Source organism: Chenopodium quinoa, unplaced genomic scaffold (assembly GCF_001683475.1).
Source record: "Chenopodium quinoa cultivar QQ74 unplaced genomic scaffold, ASM168347v1, whole genome shotgun sequence".
Classification (NCBI taxonomy): Eukaryota; Viridiplantae; Streptophyta; class Magnoliopsida; order Caryophyllales; family Amaranthaceae; genus Chenopodium; species Chenopodium quinoa.
In genome coordinates, this window is record NW_018745448.1 from 8,776,231 (window position 1) to 8,798,523 (window position 22,293).

The 22,293-nt window shown below is 42.8% G+C and overlaps 1 protein-coding gene across 3 annotated transcripts; it reads left to right on the top strand.

Annotated features, from left to right (window-relative positions):
• Nucleotides 1–2,093: 2,093 nt before the first annotated feature.
• LOC110713856 (disease resistance protein TAO1-like) lies at nt 2,094–22,280 on the top strand. 3 transcript variants are annotated; one of them, XM_021892292.1, is made up of 5 exons: nt 2,094–2,847; nt 17,796–18,912; nt 19,135–19,563; nt 19,699–21,264; nt 21,430–22,280. In XM_021892292.1, the coding sequence occupies exons 1-5, from the start codon at nt 2,300–2,302 to the stop codon at nt 21,949–21,951; spliced, it is 4,182 nt and encodes a 1,393-aa protein (XP_021747984.1). In that variant the 5' UTR covers nt 2,094–2,299; the 3' UTR covers nt 21,952–22,280. The 3 variants fall into 3 exon arrangements, with proteins under 3 accessions (XP_021747984.1, XP_021747985.1, XP_021747986.1); XM_021892293.1 differs by lacking the exon at nt 2,094–2,847 and adding an exon at nt 16,149–16,872 and having other exon boundaries at nt 17,003–18,912; XM_021892294.1 differs by lacking the exon at nt 2,094–2,847 and adding an exon at nt 16,149–16,872 and having other exon boundaries at nt 17,007–18,912.
• The last annotated feature ends 13 nt before the right edge of the window (nt 22,281–22,293 follow it).

Genomic DNA, 22,293 nt, shown 5'->3' on the forward strand with positions numbered 1-22,293 from the left:
CCGATTCCAATCTTCCTTGTGTTGGTTAATCGAATATATAGCGACCCTGGGTGTGTTCAGCTGAGTGTAATTATTGTATCGCCCCAGGCCTCTGGCGGGCCTATTCGCTTTCTGTTGATTTTGTTGTTGCAGTCGATTTATCCCACCGACATGTGTTTCAGGTGCTATATAAGTGCTTTGTTGTCGAGGTGGTTCCACCGATGCTATTTGGCTGCTGGTTTTCAGGAGCTTTTCGCTCTTGATATATTCATGAGCCTTGCTGAATGCGGTACCGATATTAGGGAAGGATTTTCGTGCCATGTACCTCTTGAAATCGCTGTTAGTCAAGCCGTTCATTAAGGCCATAACAGCTATTTCTTGCTGCAATATTGGTATAGTGTTAGCTTCATTATTAAAACGCCGGATGAAGTCCTTAGAGACTCATCTTTCCTTCTTAACCGTCATAAGCTCCCCTAACGTTCTTTGCCTCGCGCTGTTACTTATGTATTAGCCCGTGAACAACTCTACCAAGTATCGAAGCAGTCTATAGACCCCGGTTCCAGATTAGAGAATCAATCCGATGTCGCTCCTGTCAACGTCATGGGAAAAACCTTGCACCAGACGGCGTCGGTGTCGGTATACTTCAGCATGTGGCTCTCAAATGCCGCCACATATCTCTTAGGATCCCCCTTGCCGTCATACATGCATGACGGCATTTTGATCTTTTCCATTTGCTGGTCAAGGATTTCCTGAGTGAAGGGGGATATCCTTGGCCTGACTATAGCTCGACATATACGTCTTGGCGGCCCACTGTTGGCTTCTTACCGGTAAGATCTTGCCGGTAAGATCCTGAATCTCCCATTTGCATAGTTTGAGTGGCCTGTTGCTCGGGCGGTGTCACTGTCGCATTGGGTTGTGGTGCAACGGGTTGAGGCCGAGGTTGAGGTTGCGGCTCTGCATGATTGAATTGTCTTTCGAGGTTAACGACCACAGGTATTATCGGCATATTCCTCCCTTCCCTTGTGGCCGTTATTTCGGCCTGTTTTCTTTTTCGGGACATTGCTTGATGACCCTAGCTGTTATCTCTAGCTCCTATGGAGTAAATTCTCCCAAGGGGTATGGGGTTGGTGCTCGAATTCATTCCACTGTCATTGGTGTGTTTGTAGCGTGTTTGTGAAGAAGGTGGGTTTTGTCTTCCACTACAATCTCGGGCATACTGTTGATGATTTTATTGGCGTTGGCGTTCAGAATGCCGCTATCATAATTTCGGTTTTCAGTTTCCGGTGTTGGTTTCATTGTTTCCTTCCATGACTGTTAGAGGTCTTTTTGGACGATAAACGTTATTAATATCCCCTCCTTCTAGCTCTAATTGTTCTGGGTGATTTCCGATATCGTGATGTCTTGGGGTCGGTAAAGGTTTACCGTCCAAATTAATGCCTGCACAGTCAATACAGATTAGCTAGCCCGAGGGTTATCCGGGAATAACCACTCCGATGCTAAAGTTAGCAATCTGGGAAGAAGAAGGAATAAAAAGAGAAAGAGAGTTAGAGAGAGAAAGAAAGAGAGATTGTACCTTTATTATGAAAATGTGCTTGGGTATATATAGGAAAATAACCAGGCTGGTGCCACCTCTCAGCGTAGATGACAAACCGACCTTGTAGGTAACAGGTGCCTACGTGGTCTGAAACAACTCTCCACGTGGCCGAAATAAAGGCCGTTATGGATATTGAGCGATCGCGATAATTATTAGGTTGTTATCGGCTAATTAATATCTTTATTGGCTCCCTCCTGTACAATTTGTACGGAGTATTATTATATATATACAGTACTAGGTATACATTTACAAATAATTTAAACTCCGTTTAAAGTATTTTAAAATTATACTTCACAAATTAATTCAATAGCATAGGTATACATTTACAAATAATTTAAACCCCGTTTGAAGTATTTTAAACTTATACTTCATAAATTAATTCAATAGCATAGGTATACATTTACAAATAATTTAAACCCCGTTTGAAGTATTTTAAAATTATACTTTGCAAATTAGTTCAATAGTACAACATTTTAGATACAAATCATGCACACAATTATTTGTATAAATTGACAACAAATAAAAAAAAACATTTTTATAATTAATGCTCCGTACGTATATATACACAATATACACTACGTACGTACGTATGTCTTCGTACAAAACATCAAAATGTAAAGGCATTATAGGACTAAACATTAGCATTGGATTCCATTTTATTTCATTCATTCATTTCTCTTATCCTCAACACCTCAACATCTCTATCAGACTCTCACTCTCCAAAACATGGAGGGAGGAGGCGAATATTCGTCGTCGTCACCATCATCGTACATGATCCCAAACATCGAAATGCCGCCGTATCTTCCACCATCAATGCTAGAAGAACGGGTAAACTGGGACGTATTCTTAAGCTTTCGAGGCGAAGATACACGTCACAACTTCACAACACTACTGCGTGACGCCCTCGAAAGCAAGGGCTTAAGACCCTTCATGGACGACAAAGGCATGGAGAAAGGTGATACTATAAAGCCTACCCTGGATGAAGCTATAGTGGACTCCGCTCTTGCGGTGGCCATTATATCTCCTAGGTACGCTGACTCACGGTGGTGTCTCGACGAGCTGTCGAGACTTTTCGAGTGTCAAAAACGGGTCATACCCGTTTTCTACGGAGTTGACCCGTCTGATGTTCGGAGGCAGCGAGGGGAGCTTGGTAAGGGGTTTGAGAAACTTATAAATGATGAAGCGAAGAAGATTAGTGAAGCTGATATTGAGAAGTGGAGAAGTGCTTTGAAAGATGCCGGTAATATTTCTGGTTATACAGGCTATTCTCCAAGGTAATAATTAATTAATTAGAGGCAAAAGCTGACTGACTTGGTATTAGATAAGCTAACTAATAATATATATATTAAATTAAAATGAACTCTATTTCCAAATTAATGCTACTTTATAAAATATTTTAAATATTTTCGTTAGCAAAATCCTTAATTAAATCTAATTAATTCGGTTTTTTTAATTTGAGTTGATTCATGTTTGATTAGGGGATTTTGCTCCCACCAATCGGAATGCGCCACGTGGGCCAATCAGGTCCTGCCAAGTGTCCCCCAGTTGGACCTCTCAGGGCTTGTCACGTGGCACACGCTTATTCGTCCACCCTGGACTTATTATGTCATGACACGTGGCATACTCCATGCCTAATGGAGAAGCCGGTCACCTAGGCCCAACTTCCGAAGGAAGCCCAATCAGTCCAAGGTTAACCTAAACCTAGATTGGCACGTTTCCCGAGGTTATAAATACCTCCCTTAATCCTCATTAAGAGAGATTACGCAGATTACACACATTAAACACTCTCACCTAGAGAGACCCAATCACTTTAATTTCCGCATTAATTACTCCTTAATCAAGTACTAACTTGACCGTCGGAGGCGGATCTCCAATCATCCGGAGCATCCGTTTGTTTTGCAGGTACTGGCGTCTGGTTCCAGTCTCGGAATTGTAACTCTCCCGGAGGACATCAGAAAACCCCGAAACATTTTGGCGCCGTCTGTGGGGAGAGTACTTCTGAGATGGCACCCACGTTTGTACCGGCTCCTGAAGAGAGACGTCCCCTGGACGATCCTCTAGTTCAGTCGAACCACGATACTGAGAATGAATTTGAAGTTGAAGCTCACACAGCTTCAGACGGGACCCTAAGGGCCCGACGTACCCGTCATACCGAAAGGAGGGAACGGGAACATCTTCAAACTAGAAGCGAGCCAGCAGGCGCACCGCCTGTTCGGCAGCAGCCGACTGATGGGTCTGCTCCCATCACAGGGAACGAACTCATGACCTTCATGAGGGACTTCAAGGGAGAAATTCAAGAGTTGATCAACAAGAAGCCGCCTGCTCTGGACAAGGAGCAGTCGGCTAAGAAACCCTCCACTTCACGGAAGAGGAAGCCAGTTCAAGGGCGAGAGGCGACCCCTCATCCTAAATCTAGGAAGTGGGAGCCACCTGCCCTTGATTTCACAAAATACCGTTTTCCTACTCCAGGAAATAGGAAACCTGTTCGTCATATTCAGGCGGACGGGTCGAGGAAAACATACACAGACGCTCGGCTACTGCTAGAGCAGAAGAAGAGTGACCGATTGTCAGAGTCGGCCACTACTTCAAACTTCCAAGACAGTCTGCGAAATACCTCGATGAGGCATACTCAGTCGTATCATGAGAGTAAGTCAGGCGGCACCTCCCGTCTGCGAAATACCGCAACAACAATATTTTTTACAGCCACCTCCGTTTGGTGGACATGCAGCAAAAAATGTCCAACCTATGGACTGGCAGCTACAGTTGCTTAGACTTGGTGAACAACCGTCGGCCTTCTCCAAGGAAATTACTGAAGCCTCTCAGCCGACCAAAGTGAAAAATGTATTAGTAGGCGCCTATGACGGCACTACTAACCCAGAAGACCATCTGATGGCATTCACCAACCTGATGTACCTTCAAGGGTTGGATGATCCCACTTGGTGCAAGTGTTTCCCAGCGACTCTCAAAGGAATCGCACAACAATGGTTCGGCAACCTGCCGACTGGTTGTGTAAATAACTTCAAGACGCTTTCTTACTTATTCACCTCCAACTTCGCCATGAACATCCCTGCGAAGAAGACGACCCTTGATTTAGGAACAATTCAGCAGGGCGAGAAGGAGGGGCTTCGTTCTTACATCAGGCGATTTAACCTGATGAGAATACAGATTCAAGGGTTACCGGATGAAGTAGCCTATACTGACTTTTTCAGAGGTCTCAAAGACGGGTCGACCTTCAAATTTGATTTGGTCCGAAAGAGGGTGGAGACTCTTCAAGAGGCCTTGATTGAAGCGGAAGCCTATATACAGGCGACTGATCTTTGTAGTACGGTAAAACAGTCAGACGGGAAAAGGTCCGACAAAAGAGAAGGACGACAGAAGCAGTCGTCAAACAAAGACGAGAAGAGAAAAGAGGTCTGGGCAACTGATTCCTCTAAACAGCCGTCCCAGAAGAAGAAAAAAGAATTCAAACCATACTCCCCAAAGTATGTGTTTAACAAGGATAGCCAATTTATCCTAAAGGAAATCAAGGGACAGATCTCAATTGAGAAGCCGGTCCCCATGAAGGGTTCTGCAAACAATCGGAACCAAGAAAAATTCTGTGATTATCATGAAGATGTTGGTCATCACACCAATGAATGCATCAGTCTCATGTAGTATCTGGACCGCCTGGCTGAGCAAGGTGACCTTGACACTTATGTCAAGAAATCTACGGGGAACACTTCCTCGAAAAAGCAGTCGACCAAAAAGAATCAACAGGCCGACAGCTCCGATACAGATGATGCAGTCGTCTACACCATTGCAGGCGGCTTCTCAGGAGGCGGCCCCACTATTAGGGGCAACAAAGACAATATCAGACGGTTAGATGTAAATTCCGTTCACCAAGAACGACCCTCCAAATATTCATTTCCTGAGATTGTCATCACTGAAGAAGATCTAGGAGGGGTAAGAGGGCCGCATGACGACCCTATCGTTATTGAATGTAAAGTGGCCAACCAGAGAGTTGGCCGAATCCTCATAGATACCGGAAGCTCCTCAGATCTCATCAGTAGCAAATGTCTGTCGAAACTAAAATATCAGACTGCTTGCATACATCCGGCATCCCACCCTTTAGTAGGGTTTGGAGGAGGAGTCGTCCACCCAGTGGGACGAGTGGATTTACCCATCCGCCTGGGCGAAAAAGGGGAAGGACGACACATGGTAGTCTGGTTCCTGGTAGTAGAAGAACTATCGGCCTACAACATGATTCTGGGACGACCAACCCTGAATAATTCTAAGGCTGTTATAATCTCATCTCTTATGTTGCTCAAGTTTGAGAGGGATAATGGAACAGTCGGGTCCCTAAGGGGAGATCAGAGGATGGCCCGAGAGTGCTATCTCTCGGATGTCAAGCCCACTGTTATGGCCACTGGGTCGAGAGGTGGAAAAATAGACCTTGACAATGTCAAGGAGAGTGCGCCTGTTCAAGAAGCAGGCGACAAGAAGAGAAAGGCATCCCAGACAGGGGCCGCAAGAAAAGACAGAAAATAGCAATCATTGGCAGAGGAGCGGTCTGATGAATTCCGCCCTCAGCCAGCTGGTGAGCATACGGACCTGATCTTAGATGACTCGCGTCCTGACAGAACAATCAAGGTTGGGACGACTACTCTAAGGGACCTGGGTGACGACTTTCACAAACTATTGAAAGAATACAAGGACATCTTTGCATTCGAAGTCCATGAAATGCCAGGCATTAGTCCTGATCTGGCGGTACATAAACTGGCCGTGGATCCGAAAAATAAGCTGGTACGACAGAAGAAGCGGAACCATGGCGAAGAAAGAAGTCAGGCGGCAGCCGCCGAAGTTAAAAAATTACTTGATGCAGGGTTCATTCGGCAATGTTTCTTCCCAGACTGGGTTGCAAATGTGGTGCTTTTTAAAAAGCCGAATGGCACCTGGCGAATGTGTGTAGACTACACAGACTTAAACAAGGCGTGCCCCAAAGACAGTTACCCTCTGCCTAAAATTGATAACCTGGTCGACTCAACAGCCGGCCATGCTTTGATGAGCTTTATGGACGCCTACTCTGGTTTCCATCAAATTCCTTTATGGAAGAAAGATAAGGAGAAGACGGCCTTCGTCACTGATCAGGGGTTATACTGTTACACGGTCATGCCGTTTGGTCTTAAGAATGCCCCGGCCACTTTCCAGCGAATGATAAACACTGTGTTCTTTGATCAGATTGGGAGAAATGTCGAGGCATATATTGATGATATGATTGTCAAGTCTAAACTTCAAAAAGATAATCTGTCGGACCTCCGAGAAACTTTCGCCACACTTAGGCGGCACCATGTCATGCTCAATCCCAAGAAATGTGTCTTTGGAGTTGAGTCTGGGAAATTTCTCGGATTCCTTATCAATCAGAGAGGAATAAAGGCGAACCCTGAGAAGGTGCAGGCGGTCATCGACATGCAGTCGCCTCGTACCATCCGAGAGGTTCAAAAGTTAACAGGTTGTCTGGCGGCCTTGGGAAGATTTCTAAGCCGATCAGGCGACAAATGCCTATACTTTTTCCAGGCAATTAAGAAAAAGGCAAGGTTTGAATGGGGGCCGGATGCTGAGGCGGCCTTCCAGAAATTGAAAGTTCACTTGCATTCCTTGCCGAGGCTGGTCAGCCCTTTGCCCAAAGAAGTACTCTACATGTACCTGGCCGTCTCTGATCATGCGTTAAGCGCTGTTCTCCTTGCTGAAAGAGACGGCTGTCAGCTCCTAGTCTACTTTGTCAGTCACGTACTGAAAAATGCCGAGTTGAGGTATCCCTTAGTGGAGAAATTTGGTCTTGCACTCTTCATGGCTGTTAAAAAATTGAAGCCCTACTTTTTGGCACATGCAGTCGTCGTGTATACAAACCAACCTATCAAGCGGCCACTGACCGTCATGGAGTCGTCAGGCCGAATGATCAAATGGGCCATAGAAATACAGAGCCTCGAAGTTACCTTCGAGCCTAGAAAAGTAGTGAAGGGGCAAGCCTTTGCTGACTTTATTGTTGAGATGACTCGTCCTCCTGACTCTCAAGTTCCAGACCAAGTCTGGAAGGTATATGTGGATGGGAGCTCTACTGCAAATGGTTGTGGAGCAGGCGTCATATGTCAGTCGCCAGAGGGCGACAGGTACGAGTATGCTCTACGCTTCAGTTTTCAGGCCTTAAACAATGAGGCAGAATATGAAGCTTTACTAGCCGGAATCCGCATGTGCAAGGCGGCAGGGGCAAGAAAAATAGACGCCTGTTCCGATTCACAATTGATAGTGAGTCAGTACAATGGCGAATACGAAGCAACCCATCCGGCCATGATCAAGTATTTACAGGCGGTCCGACAAGCAGTCGGCTCCCTTGAGGATTTCCATCTGACCCAAGTGCCGAGATCAGAAAACAACCAGGCGGATGCACTTTCAAAATTAGCATCATCCGCCTCCTGTGATACTCCTCGAACTGTTTTTTGGGAAGTAATGGAGAGGAGAAGCATTGAGGAAGACCCTATTAGAATCTTAGACAGAAGCTCAACCTGGATGGATCCAATCAGGGCATATCTGACAAATGGTACCCTGCCGGATGATCATCAACAGGCGGCAGCACTGAAAAAACGAGCAACCCGTTTTGAAATAATAAAGGGAGAACTTCACAAAAGGGGGTACCTTCAACCCTTCTTAAAGTGTGTTACTCTAGAAAAGGGGCGAGAGATACTAGATGATCTTCACTCTGGTTACTGTGCTTCCCATATAGGCGGTAGGACGCTTGCTCAACGGGCAAGGCGGCAGGGCTACTTTTGGCCTACTTTAGAAGCAGATGCGATGGAGATGGTGAAAAAATGTGACAAGTGCCAAAGGTTTGGCAAAATAATTCACCGTCCGGCTACTGACCTCACTACCATTCATAGCCCACTACCGTTTGCTAAGTGGGGCATGGATATTAAGGGTCCATATACGCCTGCTACAGGCGGAAGGAGGTACATACTTGTTGCCGTCGACTACTTCACTAAATGCGTAGAGGCGGAGGCTGTAAAGGGAATCAAGACGAAGGATGTAATTTCATTCATTTGGAAAAATGTCATCACTCGGTTTGGGGTTCCCATGTCTATGGTTTTTGATAATGGTCCCCAATTTGAGACGCCTGTTCTCAAAAGCTGGTTGGGTGACCAAGGAATTGCACACTACTTTGCATCTGTCGGCCGTCCACAAACAAACGGCCAGGTAGAAGCCTTTAATAAAATCATCTCAGACGGTCTCAAGAAAAAGATTGAACGAGCAGGCGGCCTATGGGCGGATGAATTACCACATGTTCTCTGGGCCATTAGGACGACTGAAAAAGGGGCGACTGGAGAAACTCCATTCCTCCTAACTTATGGTGCGGAAGCTGTTCTTTCAATTGAACACTACGAGCCGACTCTTCGAGTAATGCTATATGACGAAGAGACAAACTGGGAAGCCATGCACCTGGCATTAGACTCACTTTCTGAAAAGAGGGGCAATGCTGTCTTGCGCCATGAAATTTACCGCCTGAGAATGACTAGATCATACAACAAAAAAGTACACAGGCGTCCACTCAAAGTGGGGGACTTTGTACTTAGAAAAATGGAAGCAGTTGGAAGGGCTAATGAGTCTGGCAAACTAACTCCCAACTGGGAAGGACCCTACCGAATCTGTGAAGAGGTCAGGGACGGTACCTACCGTCTGGAAACACCAGACGGCCAACCGTTGCCTCGAACTTGGAATGTAGATAATCTTAAGAAATATTTCTTTTGAATGATGTAAATAGTTAAGGGCTACTTAATAAAAGTTTGCATACTTAATATTCAATTTTGTACTAAGAGGGGCACGCCTACTAACAAACAGTCGGCTACTCTTCATACTCAGTTTTCATTTTTACTTAAGAGGGGCATGCCTACTGACAAACAGTCGGCTACTCTCCATGTTTAATTTTTATTCTTACTTAAGAGGGGCACGTCGCTTGTTTCACTCAACCGGCTACACTCCCATAATATAGTTCACCAAGAACTATCAAAGGCTCATAGCTAAAATGATCAGACCAGGCGCCAAGCCAACTGATCAAAATATAAAAACTCAATTCGACCTGTCCCAACGTTATAGCAGGCGTTCGACGACATCCATCCGGATGAAATTCGTCGCAGAGAGCAGCTCCCTTTTTGGGTGGAACATTGTTCTATAAAATCATTACACGGCACCTATACGACTGCCTAACCTAGACAACCACGTGGCCGTTTCCCGGACAAGGATATCTCTCACTTAACTGACTAATCACGTCAAGCAAGTGTTCGCAGTAACCATCCGGGTCAACCGACCGACTGAACTATTTGGGATAAGAACAGTTGGTATTTTATGAGTTAAAAGCCAACAAACATTGGCGAATAAAGGGGAACAACCGGTACCCACCGCTTGATACCTCTACTACTCAGTTACTTGGCGACTAGGTAACAATCATGTTTACTTGGTCACTCCTTAAAAATTTAGTGTGAAACTTAAAAGGTGTTCATACAACACCTGTTCACACTAGATTAAATATGGCGGGGAACAGTCGGCCTAGACGACCTAAAGTCTCTAGCCTAAAAACATGACAAGTAGGAAACCACTTTCCTACTTGGTTAATTTTACAAATGACAGGACCGCCTGCCTAAAGGGGATCCAGTCTTTAAAATGGTTCGAATACCGATTGGATAAATGGCCGACTGATTGTCTAGCCTGGAAACAGACAACCAGTCGTCCAGGGGCATAGGCGGCGTGACTAACTATCCGTACCTGTCTGCAACTATCGGCCATGTAAAACAGTCGTTATAGTGTACAATTGGATATCAGAATATTAAATACTTAAACAAATTTGAAGCAAAACAAAAATATTCATTAAAAGGAAGCCGGTCATTAAAGACCGGCAAAATATTCAGAGCCCCGGCCCCCTGGCCAGGTAAATACAAACAAACGGCACGCAGGCCGGGGAAAGAAGACATAAAGCTTATGAAGGGGGCAGATCTTCAATATTAGCAGCTGCCGCCTGGTCAGCACTCTTTTTGCTGGACTCGGCTTCAGCTGCATCCTTCTTCGATGCATTACCCCCAAGCGGCACAAGCGCCACTACCGACTGCTCCTCCTCCTCCAACGCCTCTTCCTCAGCAGCCGCCAGGATCTCTTGATTATATCTATCAGAACATTGGCGGTACGTTTTTTCCTAGGAGGCAAAGTCGGCATTGGGGAAGAGGCGGCCCCAAGTCATGCGCTGGATTTGAGTAGAGTCTTCCATCATCTCCCGGACCAGCTCTTTCTTTTCTTGCTCGGCCTTTTCCGAGAGCTCCTGAGTAAGACTCTTCTCCTGGGTCACCAGGCGTTCCTTTACGCTCGCCAAGGATTTCTCCAAGGTTTCGTATGAGGACATCTTTTGGCGAAGAGGTCTCAGCTCGGTCTTGAGGTTGTTGATGGTCGCCTCCAGCTCGCTATTCCTCTTCTGGGCCGCCTCTAACTGAGCCCGGATAGCGGCGGTAGCCTGCGCCCGATAATAAAGAATATCAATTGTCAGAACTTCATTTTGGGAAATTTGAAACATTGCCTTATCACAGTCAGAGGCGGCCATAGCTTTTGCAGCCTTTACCTCTTTGTTCTTCCGGTCAAGCGGCTTGCGAAGGCCGTTCACTCGGAGCAGGGCCTAAGTAAAAAGGGGAACAGGCGTCAGTTTCCAAACAAAAAAGAAAACAGGTGTCCTGGAATTCAAATACTCAAAAATATGCCAAGTATACCTCAGCAAGGACCCCTGCAATCCCGTCTAGGTCAAGGGTGCCGACACCCCTGACCGCTTCCCTTTCAGCTGGAGGTACGGCCTTGATCATAGACTTGGCCACTTCGACCAAGTCAAGATCTTGAGGGCCGGCTGCATCAAGCATAAACAAACGGATTAGACCTAGTAAAGGAGGGAGCAAGTCTAAAATTTACAAGGACAATTTCATACTTCTAGGTGGCCCAGCTGGAGTTTTAGAAGAAGTGGCCGGCTGTTTCTCAGTCGCCGCATGTTTCCTGGCAGAACCAGGAGAGCTCACAACAGTCGTCCTCCGGGCCTTGGGGTCCGGCTGTTGGGAAGAAGAAGCTCTTGGAGCGCCCGTCTAAAAAAGAAGAAAAGAGTCAGTTTATGCATAAACACAACTCCAAAAAGAGGGTGAAAGGTTCGAAGCCCACCAAGGGTGCCCCCTTGTTGGGGGAGTCGGTTGAAGACTGTTACATGATGGAGGCCCGCAACATGGTCGCCGCAGTCTTGGAGGCGGTAATTTTGCTCATGGCGTCCGCTGCAAAAACAAATAGCAAAGTTAATAGAAGTCATAACAAGAAATGCACGGAACAACAGAGTATTCGACAGGCCGGCTACCTCTTGAGCATCGACTGCTGAGGCCACAGGCGGCCAAAAAGTACTTGTCGTAGAGCCATTTGAAGCTCGGGACGCAGTGCAGGGGTACTTGCTCTCGTACCCCTGAAGTAGAGTTCACCTTCGACTCTACTTTGAAGAGTCCTTTATCTAGGATCTCTTTCTTAGCCTTGGGGGGAACAGGCGGCATGCTGCAGCCGCCTGCAAGAAGGGGCGGATTCCTGTTCCACCTGTTGAAGCGCTTGTTCAGCTCTGTGTCTGAACTCTCAATGATAAGGAAGGTGCTCCGCCAGTCCTTCCATTTGTTTGCTTTACCTCTCGTCATGAGGTAGCCCCTGTGGCTCGTCAATTGATACCAGCCGGTACCGCCTGCCTTAGGGGTCCGGCTGAGGTAGTTCATGTAGGCGAAAGCCTCGAAGTTCGGCTCCACCCCGTGCAGTTCGCACCCGGCCACATAGCCGAGTACGTTGACCCAGGAGTTCGGGGCTAACTGCCATAACCCCAACTCATACCCATCCAAGATCCGCTGAACAGCCGGATGTAGTGGGAAGCGCAGCCCAGCCTTGATGGCCGCCTCGTAGCAGCCAAAGCAGGCGCCATCATAACTGGTACCAGCCGGCCAGACGAATGTGTCTTCTGGATCCGGCACGAACAATAAAAATCCGGGGCCATTGTGTGGTTTGCGATAAAGCTCTCCACTTTCTCTTGCATGGCCGTGATCCGGCCCCGAGGTACCGTGCAGTAGTAGGGGGTATTTTGCTCTCGGTGAGAGGCGGATGGCTCCGCCCAATCGTCCCCCTTCTCAACTACGTGAGAAAGCCTCGCCTCTTGTAGGCGACTGTTTTTCTCTTCTGTGTCCAGAGAAGCATGGCCAGAAGAGCTAGACTCGGAATCGTCCTCTGACGAGTCCGAAGAGGTCGACTCGTCCCCTCTCCCGGAGGGGCCCGCCTCCTCTCCTTTAAAAGGAGCAGGAGAGAATGTAGAATTGTCAACTGTAAAATGGGAAGGGGTCACTTTGACTCCTCCCTCAGAACTGCCGGCTTTCAAGCCGCTTTGTTTCACTTCCACATCTGGCGCCTGGTCAGATGTTTCAATAATCAGCACCCTGTGGGAGGAGCTGTCTGAGTTTGAGATCCTAGCAGTCTTTTTTGTTCTGGCCATCATGCTCTGCATAGACACAGATACAGTCGGACTTTGTATAAAGGGCAAAGATGGGTCCAGAAAAGGGCAGGCGACACTCTTAGTCCTAGATTCAGCCGTCCCCGGTGACCGGCTGATCACTAACCTAGGTCGAGTCGTGTGCTTCCGTGGTGCCATTTCAAAAAAGAATAAAGTAAAGAGAAAATTAAGAGTAAGAGAACCGACGGTTACCTGAACGAGTGACGATTGATGAAGTTCTGAAAATCCTTTGCAGTTGGCTTGTCAGAGCAGGCGGTAGGCAGAAAGGGTCCAAAATGTCAGAGCAAGTTCAGGGGTCCGAATGTTCTCTCACAAAGTTTTCAAGTGTGAAAATGACCGAAGTCAACACTCCTTTATATAGGCGAAGTGAGAAGGCGAAGGGTCACTTCCAGAATTCAAAATTTTGGCGGGAGAATCTCTCGGACTCTCGCCGAGTGACACCTGTAGCAGGCCGTCGCCTGTTACAGGGCGACACCTGGCACAGGTAACACATGACCAGTCACGTGCCACCTGTGAGGGGCAAATGATTAGGGGATTTTGCTCCCACCAATCGGAATGCGCCACGTGGGCCAATCAGGTCCTGCCAAGTGTCCCCCAGTTGGACCTCTCAGGGCTTGCCACGTGGCACACGCTTATTCGTCCACCCTGGACTTATTATGTCATGACATGTGGCATACTCCATGCCTAATGGAGAAGCCGGTCACCTAGGCCCAACTTCCGAGGGAAGCCCAATCAGCCCAAGGTTAACCTAAACCTAGATTGGCACGTTTCCCGAGGTTATAAATACCTCCCTTAATCCTCATTAAGGGAGATTACGCAAATTACACACATTAAACACTCTCACCTAGAGAGACCCAATCACTTTAATTTCCGCATTAATTACTCCTTAATCAAGTACTAACTTGACCGTCGGAGGCGGATCTCCAATCATCCGGAGCATCCGTTTGTTTTGCAGGTACAGGCGTCTGGTTCCAGTCTCGGAATTTTAACTCTCCCGGAGGACATCAGAAAACCCCGAAACAATGTTCATAATACCAAACACATAAATTAATAAATTGAGTCGGCAGCACATTTGTATTGTCGTTTTTCGTCACTTGTTTATCATTAATAATGTGAGGGGAGTAGCCCCTTAGCCTTATATAGTGGTGGTAACTCTTGAATTCTTTCAATGTGGGATTTCATTACCACTACACTCCCCTTTTAGTGTTTAGTGTGGGACAAGAGAATGCTCACATGTAGGTTGTTCATGGGCTCAACACTCCCCCTCACATGTGAGCTGTCCATAGTGTTTGGCCTAGTATACCTTAGCCATTAAGGCCCCGATCGTGGTTCTAGCTCTAATACCATGTTAAATACGGGTATGGGCCGCATCCGTCACGGGAGAGTGTAAGTCTACTGCTTTTACAAGACCAAGGAGGTTCCACCTCAAAACCATATGGTAATGAGGGGAGTAGCCCCTTAGCCTTATATAGTGGTGGTAACTCTTGAATTTTTTCAATGTGGGATTTCATTACCACTACACTCCCCTTTTAGTGTTTAGTGTTTTAGTTGTGGGACAAGAGAATGCTCACATGTGGATTGTTAATGGGATCAACACATATATTTATTACTCTATAGGCTATACTCTATAATATCATATGTACGTAGCTAAGATATAAACTTATTGACTCTTCATTCTTAGTTCTCATTGTAAAAAAAAAATAAAATAAAATAAAATAAAATAAAAGAAACCCTTATTGACTCCTTAAAACTTCATCCGTAAGGCGATTCTCTTAGCATAATCATCATATTAACGTCTACTCTTATTCACAACTAGTTGGGATTAATCAATACAATCTCATAAATCTTACGTAAATCATTATCTATATGGTATGTACAAGGTTTTCAGAATTCTGTACCTTAATTAAAATCATCTAAAATACAGTAATGAGTTAACAATTATGGTATAATTTCAATTAGTTTAGTGTTAAATTTACATTTAACTTGTTTTACTGTCAGCTAATTATTAAGTCTTTTTTTTAAATGCTCAAACACATATGACTTGTGAGGCCTTGTTTGGTTGCACCAATTTTATGTAGGCACTCAAAATTTCCACTCGCATGATATTAATAGTGTTGGTTAACAAAAAAAATTGCAAAATGGAGGAAATAGAAATTCCTAGGAATTCCAATTCAATTTCCCACATAACGTGAGAATTCATTTACCTACCTCCCTTAAGGTTATTCAAATTTTATAGGAATTCAGCAAAACAAACTAAATTAATTTCCTAGAAATTTGAGAAGGGAAATAATTTTCCATGAATTATAAATTACTATTTCCCATTATAACCAAAGGAGTATTGTGCAATTATTGAGTTGTTTCATAGTGGTAGTAGTCTTTTGATGTGACTTGTGACAAGACTTCCATAATGCCAAATGAAAACTTGGTCCCTACTCCGTATCTCTTTTTAAGTTGAGGATCTTGAATTATGCATTATTTTATTCCCAAAAAAAATAAAATTATGCATTATTTGAAAAATAAATTATAAGTCTAAATAAGTACGAGTAATGCTTCCTCTATCTTATAAATTTATAATCATTGAGATCTTATTAGATTTGTCTTAGTATATTTTGTTAGTATTTTTTTTTGTTTTGAAATAAGTATATTTTGCTAGTATTTAATTTTTAATTTAATTTATGTTTTTTATATGTATAAAAAAGCAGATATAGACATTTTAAAATGCATTTTAAAAACCTTAAAAAGTCAAATGAGATAAAATGTACTTTCTCCGTTTTTTTTACTTACAACACACCCTTTAGCGCGGTAATTAAGAAATGTGGATTTTAAATGATATAATAAACTTTAAAATAGGATGAGTGGTTGTTAGGAGTGTAATTTAGTGGGCCATGTGCTTTAAATAAAGAAAATAATATAGTTTTTTCCTAAATTAACTTTCCTTTTATAGTGTGTTGTAAGTATTGTGACATTTCCTTTTAAAAAAGTGTTACAAGTAAAAAAAATGGAGGAAGTACAATATATTTTTCCAAGAGTAAAAATAAGTAAAAGACGTATGTGAAATGTTAACATCATGACATTAAAGAAAAAGAAAAAGAAATTAGTCTCTTTCAGTCTGTTATCATCCCTTTTGGGTCAAAATATGAAATTTTTTTGGAACTCCTTGGAAAAAATTGAAATATGTAAATGCTTTTGGTATATGAAGTATTTCCTAAAATCTTATACGAGTACTCCATAGTTTGTCAAAATATACCTTTTGACTAATACGAGTAAGAAAATGGGAATATCTCTTTGATGCGAGTAATATTTAATTTTTTAATTTTCTTTTTGGTAATGTTATATCATTGAAATATCAAATATAATTAGAGTAAGGGTTTGTTTACTTCAACTTAATTTCAATTTATTTCACTTCAGTTCAGCTATAATTAGTTATGTTCAGTTCCTAATTTTCTTCTCTCATAAAATATTCAGCTCCAATCAATTCACATTAGCTCAAATCAGTTAAGTTTAGATAAATTCAGTAAATCAGAGCAAACCCTAATTACGGACTTACGAGCATTTAATTAAACTCTTTAAATCTTTAATCATGATTAGATTTTTAACATTTAAAAAAAAATAAAAATAAACCACCCCCTCAACCACCAACCAGCCAGCCGCCGACACGCCCAGCCCCTCCATTTCGTACTCTCCAGTGACTCCTTCAACATATCTATGGTTGATTTCGACGATTTCTCAGGTTCAATCGATGTCTCGATTTCTTCATTCGTATTCTCAATCGATTTAAGCTTCACTTTTAATTGCTTACGCTGCTTTCCATAACCCTTGAAACCATGGCTTTTCAAGTTTTCATCGTCGTTTATCGGCAGGTAGAACTTCGCCGAAATTAGATTTCAAGCTTGTCAAAGAAGCTAGCATGGTCTTGAACTCTTGACTAAGTTTCCGGTGACCTCTGCGACGGTGGAGTCGTCGGCGGCGATAATAAGGTTGAATGCAAATCGGTGTAAGAGGGAGTTGTTTGTTTTTAGGGGAGTGGGGAGGGGATGGGTTTTATTTTAAGAAAATCATTTATAATTTAATCGTTAAAAAAAAAAAAAAACTATAGTTAAAATTTAATAATTTTTTTTATTATTTATATTCATATCATTCAACAAAAATTAAATATTAATTAAGATTTATATCAGGGAAATAATGCGGTTTGGGATAATCGTCCGAGCCTAAAACTACTTACTATACTTAAAAATTATTATTTTAAAAATATAGTGTAAGAGTGCATACTATTCTTGCTTAACTACAATGATACTTTTCATGTTTATATCTGAAATATTTTGAATGGTTTAGCGTTTTAATATTGTTGGATAAAGATCAATGCCTATATTTTGTGATTTTTTCTACCCTTTACCTCTATTAATATATGGTCATCTAATTTTGAATTTTCTAGTGGAAGTTGTAACCAAGAATATAAAATAAAAATATGGCCCCTTATTATTTTATTTTTCCTCTATCAATCTGTCCTGTTATTTGCAGATATAATTTTTTTTGGTTACGTGACAAATAACCAAGTATCATTAGTTCATCACCCTTGGTGGCTCTCTATGCAACGCCTTCCTTCAATTCCTTAATGTTCCTACTAATAAAACTTAATTTCAAATACAATGGCAGTGATGAAAGTGAGGATGTTATACAACGTATAGCTCTACAAGTCTGGAGTGAGTTAAAGAACACTCCAGAGTATGTGGTGAAACTTGCAGTTGGGTTGGATTCTCGTGTTGACAAAGTGATTGAAACGTTAGATCTTCGCTCACAGGGTGTTCGGTTTTTGGGAATCCATGGAACGCCAGGAATAGGCAAAACAACATTGGCTAAGGCGGTCTTCAATAAACTCGTCGTAAAGTTTAAGCATCGCTGCTATGTTTCCAATGTCAGAGAACAACTATGTACTAAAGAGGGTCTTATGGGTGTTCAAGACAAACTCATAAGTGATCTTTCCTTAAAAACAATGTTACCTGTGAAAGAAGACAATGTTGTGAATAGACAAAAGATCAAGATGATAATTAATGTGAACCGAGTCCTGGTTGTGTTGGATGATGTCTCTGAAGCAGGCCAGCTTGAAAAACTTGGCATTGTAAGAGAATGGTTTGTAGACGAGAGCAGGATAATTGTTACAAGTAGAAATGTGAACGTGTTACATGATTTTGCTCTTAATGATCGTGAACTATATGAAGCAGAGGAGCTTGATCCAGGGGAATCACTTGAACTTTTTAGCATACATGCTTTAGGAAGAACGGATCCTACACAAGAGTTTCGAGATGTTTCTGAGAGGATTGTTTCTCTAACGGGTGGACTTCCTTTGGCGTTAGAGGTGTTTGGTTCTTCCTTGGTTAAGAAGACAAAAAAGGAGTGGGAGGATGCTTTAATGAAATTAAAAACATTTCGACCATCTAATCTTCAGCAGGTGTTGAAATTCAGCTATGATGGGCTAGATGACCAAGAGAAAACCGTATTTCTTGACCTTTCGTGTTTATTAATTCAAATGAACCTAAAACGAGAGGATGTTGTAGATATATTAGAAGGTTGTGGCTTAAGGGCTGAGTTAGCAATAGGTAACCTTGTTACAAAATCACTCTTGAAGATAACAAAAGATAAGGAGCTGTGGATGCATGATCAAATTCGGGACATGGGAAGGCAAATAGTCATAGAGGAAAGCTTTCAAGATACTGGAGAGCGTAGCAGACTGTGGGACTATGAGGAGATAATGCATGTCTTGCGCCATGAAAATGTATACTCTCTCTCTTTTATATTGACATTGAGTAATAGTTTAACAAAATACAAAAAAAATTTGCATTAGATTAGTTGTTTAGTTTTTTTCAATGAACCAATGATGCATCACAGGTACTGAGTACTGAGTTTCAAAATATTTCAATGATACTGAGTATTCACTCTTGATCATGGTGTTTCAGAGACATATATACTTAAATTTGTGCAATGTGATGTATCACAGGTAACAGATGCAGTACGGGGAATTGTTCTGGACATAGAAAAGCCTCCTCTATGCTCCCTTGTTATAAAGAGTTATTGGAACAACTTCAAAAGGAATCCTGGTATCAGTACTTTTGTCAGGTACGTTAAAGAAAAATTCAAGGGACTACTTTCACAGCATCTAACAGATGAGGATCAAAAACCTGCTCTTCAAACAATTTGGTTTAAGAAGATGGTACATCTGAAACTGCTTCAAATAAATTACGCAAACTTGCAAGGAAACTTCAAATATATGTCCTCTGAGCTGAGGTGGCTGCAATGGAAAGGATGCTCTCAAAAGACATTTCCTGCTACTATGCCAGAGCAAATTCGTGTGCTTGATCTTTCGGAAAGCAGAATAGAACATTTGTGGTACTCAGATCAGGCATGTTGGGGTTTCAATTTCAACAAGGTAACTGTCACACTGAAGTGTTTAATGCTGACATAACTCGTAGTAGACCACCTCACCTTAAGTTTTGAGCTTTCTCTCTTACCATAAAGTCTTTATTCTGTTGTAAATTTGGAATATTCTTGGCTTGGCTTTCAGGTGGTTGGGAACTTGGTGGTGATAAATCTCTATGGTTGCCCTTGCCTTAAAGCTCTTCCTGACATGTCTGGACATCGACATTTGAAAAAGCTTACACTTGAGCTTTGTATGGGACTGACTAAAATTCATGAGTCAATCGGAAATATGAGCTCTCTTGTTCACTTGAATCTAAGAAGATGCTCAAATTTGGTTGATTTTCCAAGAGATGTGACGGGGATGAAAGGTCTCAGGGAGCTACTTCTATCTGAATGCAGAAAGTTCACAGGACTTCCCCATGATGTTCGTAGCATGACATCGTTGATCCAACTACATCTCGACAACACAGCAATTTCTGAGCTGCCTGAATATTTATTTCACCTATCACAGCTTGAAGATCTTAGTCTACAAAGTTGCTACCAGATAACAAGGCTGCCTGAAGAGATAGGGTCTCTTATCTCTCTGAAAAAGTTCTCACTTTCTCATACTAATCTTAAAGAGTTACCTGTATCTATTGGATCCATGACAAGCCTCGAGGAATTAAGTTTGTATTCCTGTTCCTCGCTTACAGCCCTTCCTGAATCAGTGGGAAGGCTCAAATCTTTGACTGAGTTGCACCTTAATTCTACTTCAATCCAGGAACTTCCTTCGTCCATTTGTGCACTATCCTGTCTGAAAGTCTTATCACTTGAAATGTGTCATTCTCTTGTCAAGCTGCCTGATTCAGTAGCAGGATTAGCTTCTATTGTCGATCTCAAGTTAACTAATACACCGATTAAATCACTGCCAGATGATATTGGTTGCTTAAAATTTATTGAGAAGCTTGAGATGACTGGTTGTAGTTTCCTTGAAAAACTACCAGAATCAATCGGGAAAATGTCAAATCTTACCAGGCTCACTGTTGCAGGCGCCGATTTAATACAGCTGCCAGAGTCCATAGGGGAGTTGGAGAATCTTACATGGTTAAACTTGAATAATTGTCAAAAGCTATGCAGCCTACCCGAGTCTATCGGATCACTGGGGTCCTTGTGTGTATTTATGATGGAGGAAACTGCCGTGACATGTTTGCCGGAAAGCTTTGGGTTGCTTGGTGACTTAAGGGTATTGAAAATGAAGAAGTCTTCCAATAAACTCGCAAGGCTTAGTGAACTTCCTGCTTCTTTCTGCAAGCTTTCCAATTTGGAAGAATTTGATGCTCGGACTTGTGGAATTTGTGGTCAGATAAGTAATGATTTTAACAAGTTATCCAAGCTGGAGATTTTGAATCTTGGATACAATGATTTTCACAGCCTTCCTGTGACACTGGAGGGCCTTAGTGCTTTACAGAAGCTATTGCTGCGCAACTGTACTGAGCTGAGGTCCCTTCCTCAACTTCCATCAACTTTGGTAGAACTAAATGCGGCTGATTGTTATGAACTAATGTGTATAAGTGACCTCTCAAATCTTGAAAGATTACAAGAAATACAGCTTGCAAACTGCAACAAAGTTATCGACGTTCCAGGTCTTGAATGCTTGAAGTCTTTGAGAAGGTTGTTTATGGGGGGCTGTAACAAAGCAATTAAATCAGCTGTCCGGAGAAGACTACGCAAGGTATCAGTACTCTTTCTTTATCAAATTGCATTTTTCAATCAGATTGATTAGAGTTTTCAGTCATTTGTCACTAACAGTCATCCAAGACAGCAACTGTGGATTCTGAATCGTTTAAGAAGTAAAGCGAGTTGCTGGTAATATTGTATGTATTGTGTTTTTCTGCAGGCAACTTTGAGGAATTTGAACAATCTGAGTGTTCCGGGAAGTGAAATTCCTGACTGGTTTTCTCAGGCTGCTGTCACTTTTGCAGCTCATCCAAACCTTGCAATAAAAAATGTGATTGTCGCTCTTGTAGTGTCTGTGGATCCTAGAGTATTAGATGAGATACGAGTTCATCAGTATCCTGGCATCACTGATATTCAGGCTTGTATATTTAGACTCGGAGAACCCATTTTCCGTACTACACTATACTTAATGGGAGTTCCACGCACGCAGGAAGATCAGCTCTATATGTGCAGATTCAAGGCATATAATCCTTTGGTTTCTTTGTTAAAAGGAGGAGATATAATAAAGGGAGAGTGGAGGAGAGGAACTGTCACCGGAATTGAGATCAAAAGGTGGGGAATTCATCTAGTTTTTGAAAATGATGATGATTTTGATGGTGATGAGGACTCGTTGTCAGTAGTCAAAAGCCATCAATCTGTATCCCAGAGGCTACTGAACTTTTTTCGCTCCATGGATCAATGATGTCAAAAGTTCTGCAGCAGCTGTAACTTTTAAATCATGGATGGTGGTAGAATGAGTATGTTTTCAGTATGATGTGAGCTTGAAGGTCTATATACATGATTATTTCTAGATTATATAAGATAATATTGCGATGAAACATGACCGAGTAGTTCTTTAACGGTTGTTTTCATGGAAGGTTGTGCATGATTTAGTAGTGTTACGCTTCTCATTCTATGATCTTCCAGCAGTACTGCTTATTTGACGCGACCTTCACTGAAAGTGTTACTAAGGAGTATGGAGTGCTAATGATATTACAATCTGGTTTATGATCAGGCTAGTATTTTGGTATCTCTCACAATATTC